Source organism: Drosophila montana, unplaced genomic scaffold (assembly GCF_035044405.1).
Source record: "Drosophila montana isolate Dmon_TW-CO22-7 unplaced genomic scaffold, ASM3504440v1 contig_920_1, whole genome shotgun sequence".
Lineage (NCBI taxonomy): Eukaryota > Metazoa > Arthropoda > Insecta > Diptera > Drosophilidae > Drosophila > Drosophila montana.
In genome coordinates, this window is record NW_026999206.1 from 1559715 (window position 1) to 1567316 (window position 7602).

The window sequence follows — 7602 nt, forward strand, 5'->3', positions numbered from 1 at the left end:
CGAGTTTGGACCAGCCGCAGAAATATCGAATGTCACCCTCAAAAGTACGGTTTGTCCGGTCTATATGTTATTTGGTTAGTGGTACAAGCGAGTTATCGGATTGTCAGCTTATTGACAATGCCGCCTGGGCGGCATTCGCTTCGTGAAAGTCAACACAAAATACAATTTGAGATTAAAGACAACTAGCTTACTGACATATTTATAACAAGAAAATTAATGCACACTGCAATGCGATTACCGAGTGTTCAAAGCACACTTCTCAACACTGTAAGCAACGGACTTTTGGCGCCTCTGTGCAATTTCTCGATAATTTATCGAAACGCGTTCGAGTTCTTCCTGTAGCTCTTGAACCGAATTCTTGTTGAGTTGAATCGATGAAGCTCCTGAAATGTATGTTAAAATCATGTGAGCACAGCAAGAAAACAACAGCAAATTCCCAATAACAATTTTTCCAATAACAAATTTCCAAATTGCACAACCGTTTAACTTAAAAACCCGGAAGCATGTCGAACCTGTCGAACGTGGCACCTCAAAAAGCCAAAGGCAGCACAACCGAAACGATGACCGTGGAGGAGCCGTCGGCTACGATGGCAGCCATATCTCTGCCAGCTGGCGATGAGGCGAACAAGGACGAGAATGCGCCCAGCACTAGTCAGGGGCAGCAGCGCGGTGCCTGCAGCAGCGCCACCCACACCACCAGCACCACCACCACCATCAGCACAAACAACAACAACAGCAGCGACAGCAACGACAACAACAGAATGGGCTCGGCAACGCCAATGACACAGCTGAACGGGCCGGTAATGCGGATAAAGCGGGAACTGAACGAAATCATTGAGAATCCGCCGCCGAACTGCAGCGCCGAGATGTACAAGGAGGATCTGTTCCATTGGAAAGCGATAATAATGGGGCCCAGCGGCACCCCCTATGAGGGCGGCATTTTTAAGCTAGACATACGCTTTCCGGGTGCGTATCCATTCCGACCGCCACAAATCCGTTTCATAACGCGCATCTATCACTGCAACGTTGACAGTCGTGGCGTCATTTGCCTCGATGTGCTGAACGAACGCTGGTCGCCAGTCATGAACATTGCCAAGGTGCTGCTATCCATTTGGGTGCTAATCGGCGAATGCAATCCCAACGATCCACTCGTCATGGGCATTGCCGATCAATACAAATGCAATCGTAAGGAGCATGACAAAGTTGCGCGCTACTGGACGAAACGCTTTGCAATGCCAAAGGCCAAGCCGAACTCCAAGCTCGAGCAGGAGCTACTGCTGCCCTACATACAGGAGCAAGAGCCGACGCCAGAGCAGGACCAAGTGCAGCAGCAGCAGCAGCAGCAGCAGAGCCAGGCGCCAGAGCAGGAACAGGAGCCAGCGCTCAGTACTGAGACGAGCAGCTCAATTGCCGTTAGCGTAAACCACAGTCGTAGCCAACTTTAGATAGATTCCCATAATAAACAGTCTCCACACAGACAGACACACACGCACCAAACACACACATACTTGAACAGCTTCCAGGGAATTGGTCGGAATGGGGGGGTGGGCGGCCTTGTCTTTGCTCGCGCTAAGTGTAGGGCGTGAACAATTTGTGTAAACGCGGCGAGCGGACAAAAAATATGGCTTGCATAATGTGCCAGGGCAGTGGCTGGTTATGCCCCTCACCCGTTCCCCAGTAACCGCAGAGCGCACCACACCGTCCAGTCAGCTGCTGACGCCGCCAGATAGCTAGCCAAGCCTTTCCGCGTTCATGTCCATGAATATTCATGAGCTGCCAAAAATGAAGCGTGCACAAGGCGAAGCTGGCAAAGGGTCGTCGGGATGTGTAGATGGAATGGGCAGAGCAGTGCGGGTAGCTTGAAAAATGAATTGGAACGCGAATAGGTTGAATCAGCGGTAGCTGGGAGGGGGAGCAGCACTGGGATTCGGGCAGCGGCTGAAGGTGTTGAAAGCAAGCTGAGATATACCCACATTCGCCTTCAACTGCAGAGTTGGCAACTCCTGGAGCAGAGCGGAGCCGGTTTTTGGCATGGGTTTCACTTAATTAGGGCAAAGATATTTACACTCTTAATACAATGGTATACTGCCATGTTTAATATCTGCTGTGCTGCAGGAATAAACTTTATTTTGAAGAAAAGCTTCCATGAAGTGAGAAAGGCTCAAAAGCTCATGCAGGCATATGTATGTGTATGCGTATGTGTATGCGTATGTGTATGCGTATGTGTATGCGTATGTGTATGTGTATGTGTATGTGTATGTGTATGTGTATGTGTATGTGTATGTGTATGTGTATGTGTATGTGTATGTGTATGTGTATGTGTATGTGTATGTGTATGTGTATGTGTATGTGTATGTGTATGTGTATGTGTATGTATATATGTATGTGTATGCGTGTATGTAAACATATGCGTCACTTACCTAATTAACTCACTTTCAAGTATTGCCCTCCTATGCGATTCTCATGAATTCAGGTAGGTCTTGCTAGTCTAGGCTTTGACAGTGAGTTAAGTGTTACATTAACAAGTGTTGGCGTTTATTAAACGCTAGATATATGTGTTTCTATGTATGTGTATGTGTATATATACATTCGTACGTACGTAGGCATGTATGTATGTGTATATAATATAATCGTGCGCGTGTATGTTAGTTTTTCTGTGAATATTTGTTTATATTTACATATATAAACAGCATTTATATCAATAATATTTATATATCAATGGATCAGTTTTGTTTTATGGTTCCCTTCAAGGCTAAGGCTTGGCTGTTCTTCATCTAAATGTTCTTGCATATCGGGCTTTAAAGTGAATTGTTGCTTTAAGTGAATAGATTTGAAATCGCAGATCTGAAAATGGCTTATTATGAAATACGAGTCGAGGCGGGGCGAGCGGATAGAGGATAATAGCACAATTGGTATCAGGACTGTGCCTGGACACGTTTGATGCGGGGAAGTGGAGGGCAACACGGGAATACAGCAGACCGGGGCAGAACATCTAAGGAAAGCGACACTCAATTTGCGAAATGCGATAAATTGAATGAAAAGTGTGAAAATGAAGAGGAGTCATCAGCAGCAGCAGGCAACAACAACAAGCGAAAAGTGGGCGGCGGGCGGGGAGGTCAATGCTGCAAGCTTAAGCAGAAGTGAAGCGAAACACAAAAAAATGTAAATGAAAATTCAGGGAAATTTAATAATAAAAACATCAGCATAAAGTAAAACGCATAAAATCCAATGAAATGTAAAAGGCAACCAACGGGCGCCCGCTGGACAGACGCCATCAAGGATGTCCTTGTGTCCTGGGCGATGCTGCTGCTGCTGCTGCTGCTTCTGCTGGTTCTGCCTCTGCTCCTTGCTGCTGTCGTGTGTGTACGAAATAGCGTCGGGTAATCACATTGCGTCGCTCTGGCTGTGTCCTGCCCAGGCAGGATATGCTCAATTGAACATGTTGATTGCTGACAGCGCAGACGCTGCCGCTGCCACGTTGGCCCTCCTCAAATGAGGAGTCAATTGAAAATCAACTTAGAGCTTGCTTTAATGGAATTAGTTGTACATAGTAGCAGCAACGCAACCAGCATCGGCACCAGCACCAGCACCAGTGCCAGCAGCAGTAACAGGAGCAGGAGCAGGAGCAGAGCAGCGGGCGTCATCATCAACATCAGTTCCAGATGCACATGCAGAGGATATCAAGCGACGCATTTTGGGTTTATGCTTCAGCAAATGCAGCCCTGCGTGCGTGCTAAAAGGTAAAACATCTATCTAAATACAGGTGTGCGCGTATATGTGTGTGCATAGAGCCATTCTTTATCTATTTACCTACCCGTATGCATACATAGATGCACATATGTGTGTCCTTTCGGTCAGCCAGTTGGGCGAACACCTAGAAAAACATTTGAATAGAGCTCGATTGATGTTGAGCAGTGTTGAAAAGCGTGTAAATGAAATTAGAAAGCAGCTACATGGCCACGCCCACACACACGCCCACACACTCAAACAACCCACCAGCCATCTATCCATTCATCTACATATCCGCCCCGCCTCACACATCCCTCCATTACACAACTCAGGCATGGAGCACAAAAAAAAGAATAAACAAAAAGGAATAAAAAAAAACAAAATTGGAAAATATTTTACTCGATGCATCGATAACTGACTACCCTATCCCCAAATTATCGAAAACCTGAGGTCGAATGTTAACTTTGAGAGCAAAGATTGTGCATTTATGAGAAATACATTTTCTTATTACATTTTCAAAATACTTAGTTTAAATAATGATGAAATTGCCTATATATCTGTATATTAAGGTATTTAAGAAAATTAACTGAAAAGCTGCTTTATCATGTCAGCCTTGGGAAAATATTTAAATCAAAAATATTCTATCATCTTTCCAATTCATCTTAAAACCAATTGGCGCCTTTTACGGAAAAACGGAAAGCATTTTGGCAAATTGAAAGAATCTTTTTTTAATTGCCAATTTAATCTAGATAAGAAAATAAAACTCATATGCGTTTTGATAATTGGCGGTCGTAAATCAAATTATTCTCCATCAAGGAGAGCGATGCATGTGAAGCGAGGTGCATGCTTCGACCAGGTCTTGTTATTAGTGAATGTTTCATTACAAACCCTTTGAATATATCCGAGTGCAACGTGAAGTGTTCGAATATTGCGAACAAGCGGCAACAGGAGCAGCAGCTGTGATTAAATGAGTGCGAGGGTGAAAACAGTTTAACCTCGATTCAATCAGACTTTGCTTCTTCCCAGAATCTAAAAGATGACGAAAAGGAACATTTAGTCGGAAGCTGAGGCACGGTTGAAATCTGAATCCCGCTTAAAGAATGTTGACAGACCCAAAAGGAAATAGGATCGAAGAGGACGAAATCTAATTTGTCATAGAGTTGGACACACCCAGTAGAAATGCTTCCCTGATTCTACCTCTTCCCCATTACGACAGCTTCTGCAGAACATAAAGTTATGCTTTCCAACACTGTCATTGTCATCTTTGTAGTCGATGTTGTCATCGTTTTGCTATGGGGCGACGGTTGGACGAACGCATGTGGTCCTTGTGTTTCGTGTAACTGCCTTTGTAGCTTAATTGAATTTAAGTATGCCTCACAATATGCAATGTTGCAAAATGCAGAGCACTAACACGCACACACACATTCAAGGCCCAAGTGCATTTCACTTTGTTGCCCGATTTGGTGGCATAGACGCAATTGCAGTAGCCGCCGCCTCAAACGCCGTCAATCAAACTAAGCCAACTAATAGAGCAGGGGCTGGGTTGGGGCTGTGGGGCTATTGCCATGTGCAGAGCTTGACAAACTTAGTTAGCCAAGTAAAATAGTTTTATTAATTGCCCGTGCAAGGAGTGCCAGTGTTGTATAATGCATATTTTTGAGTGCTGCAAAATGTATGCAACAATATATTCAGTGCTGCAACGAATTTGTCCCTAAACCTGGTTAGGTTTTCTTTCCATTCTCAATTAGAATATATTTCCTATGACGTGTTCAACTTGACTTAGTTAGTGAATATAAATTATGAATTTTTGAAAAACAAGGCACTTGATGTGACCCGGTCACAATTCTTATTGAAAGATGAGCAAAAACTAAACAGATGATTTTGTCTGCAGTGCTGCCAGCACAATGCAATGACCCGCAGTGTTGGGTAATGAATGAAGTAACAAATTGAACTGAGCTAGTAAACACTTGTTGATCAAAGTAGAGTTCATTTTAAAATAATGTTGGCTTATATATCAAAGCAGAAGGTGATTTGTGATTTAAGCTGGAATACGATCTGAAGTCGAGACGTGGAATGACGGCAGTCAGACAGACCCCGGCATTGGGTATTTGGCACTCTTGGCACTCCAGCTGGAAGTCTAAGCAGGGTGTATCCACCGAGTTTGGGTGCTTTGTTAAATGTCGCTTTAAAAACTTCCTGCCCAGTTACGGCACATAAACAAACGGCGGACAAACAAACAGCCCTACAGCTGTCCGCTGTCCATTTTGGCTGGCAAATAAAAAGCACTGAGCGAAAATCGATGTGCATAAAAGAGTAGCCAACAAGTGCACAAAAAAAAATTAAAAAAAAAAAAAAAACAAAATAGAAAACTTCCAACTATACGGCTAGCATATTAGGCCACGGTCTGGATCTGGTGGCTCGTGCATGGTGCATGGGTCTGAGCCCAGAAAATGTCACAGCGCCAAAAATGGTGACAAAAAAAAAAAAAAGAAAAAAATAGGGAAAGAGCAAAAAAAAACAAAAATTAAATGTCGGTGCCGGGCATGGGCAGCGCTGACCAAGGCAAACACTCGGCACTTGGCACTTTTTGATGTTGTTAGTGGCCATGTCGGAGTGGAGCTCCAGCTCTAGCTCCAGCTCCAGCTACGGCCATTCCTGCAGGTGTCGCGACGGCCGCGCAGACTTGCAAACTATGCACATGGCGGTAAATACTCTGCACGCCACGTGGCCATTGCCGGCTACTGCTACTGCTCCTGCTCCTGCTCCTGCTCCTGCTGCCAGCCGCTTAAATTTACTGCCCTCAGGCATTTCATTTGGCCGGCCAGTTGGAGAAGGAAGAGCTGATGCCGCTGCCGCTGCCGCTGCTGCTCTGGGCGCAAACATTTCCGAAATGTGACAAAAAAAAAAGAAGAAAATAAGAAAAAACCCAGTAGGAATATTGCAGTCGGCTGTAACTGACTGCGCGATGCTCGCTTACAGTCCAATAAACGCAGCTCTCAGTGCGTGCTCCTGGAATCTTATGTAATCTTCTTTTCAAATTCGATCACTCTAGCTGCCAAGCTATGGCAGATTTCGCGGTTTCAGGCAGCTTAGCTGCGCATACCCTAACAGTTTTTGGGTCAATCTTTGAGGGAAGTCATAACTGTACTTGGTGACTCTAGCCATAAAGCTAGGCCCGTCCCTAGTAGGTGTGGCTCGATATATTGCACACGGCATAAGGTCAAACGGAGGGGCAACAACACGGATATTCCACAAAACCAATATACTCGCTTTCATCATTTGGACGAGTATAAAAACTGGGCAGAAAAAGATGCGATACATGACATTTTTTTTGGCACTGGCATGGGTGAGCCTACAAACGGTATATCGGTAGCCAGTGTCTGATTGGAATGAATGTCTCTGGTACAACAAAAAAAAACAACAAGAACAAGAAAATAAATATAAAAAAAAAGAGCTCAAAAACTGGCGTCATGCGCTACTAAATGGCAACGAGCCCGTCGTGGAGCGCAGTACATATTCCTTAAACGCGAGATAACAAGCATTTAACAAAGTACGTACTATGGCAACGGGAGCAGAACGTAATACTCATAGAATGGAATACCGTTAAAAGAAACTATCGCTGCAAATGCGTTCAGGGGCGAGCGTGGCAACTTAATGGCAAAGTTACAAGGCAGTTGACATCAGCCTGCAAAACGCCGAGCGTGAGAACAGATCCGCAAAGAAAGCGGTATCATGTGTAAATTGAAAGAAAGTCTGATAAGCTTCGTTCTGATGACAATTGAAAATTGGAAAAGAACATTAGAACATTAGTCGGGGAGCTCCCGACTAGAACCTCTTACTTGTTAACATTTTGATTTTACAATTTAATTTTAC

The 7602-nt window shown here is 44.4% G+C and overlaps 1 protein-coding gene and 1 long non-coding RNA gene across 3 annotated transcripts; one reads left to right on the forward strand and one right to left on the reverse strand.

Annotated features, from left to right (window-relative positions):
• The first annotated feature begins 367 nt into the window (after positions 1–367).
• On the forward strand, positions 368–1497 carry LOC135440290 (ubiquitin-conjugating enzyme E2 E1). Of its 2 annotated transcripts, XM_064699378.1 has the most exons (2): positions 368–966; positions 1034–1210. In XM_064699378.1, the coding sequence occupies exons 1-2, from the start codon at positions 504–506 to the stop codon at positions 1060–1062; spliced, it is 492 nt and encodes a 163-aa protein (XP_064555448.1). In that variant the 5' UTR covers positions 368–503; the 3' UTR covers positions 1063–1210. The 2 variants fall into 2 exon arrangements, with proteins under 2 accessions (XP_064555448.1, XP_064555447.1); XM_064699377.1 differs by having other exon boundaries at positions 369–1497.
• A 1666-nt stretch (positions 1498–3163) lies between these two features.
• Positions 3164–3907, reverse strand: LOC135440284 (uncharacterized). Its single transcript, XR_010438276.1, has 2 exons — positions 3811–3907; positions 3164–3733 (listed from the first exon to the last, which is right to left on the reverse strand). It is a non-coding gene; the product is annotated as an uncharacterized LOC135440284 (long non-coding RNA).
• Positions 3908–7602: the final 3695 nt, after the last annotated feature.

What these genes read in the sequence shown, in the direction of transcription:
- LOC135440290 (XM_064699377.1), top strand. Translation starts at nt 504, where the DNA reads ATGTCGAACCTGTCGAACGTGGCACCTCAAAAAGCCAAAGGCAGCACA.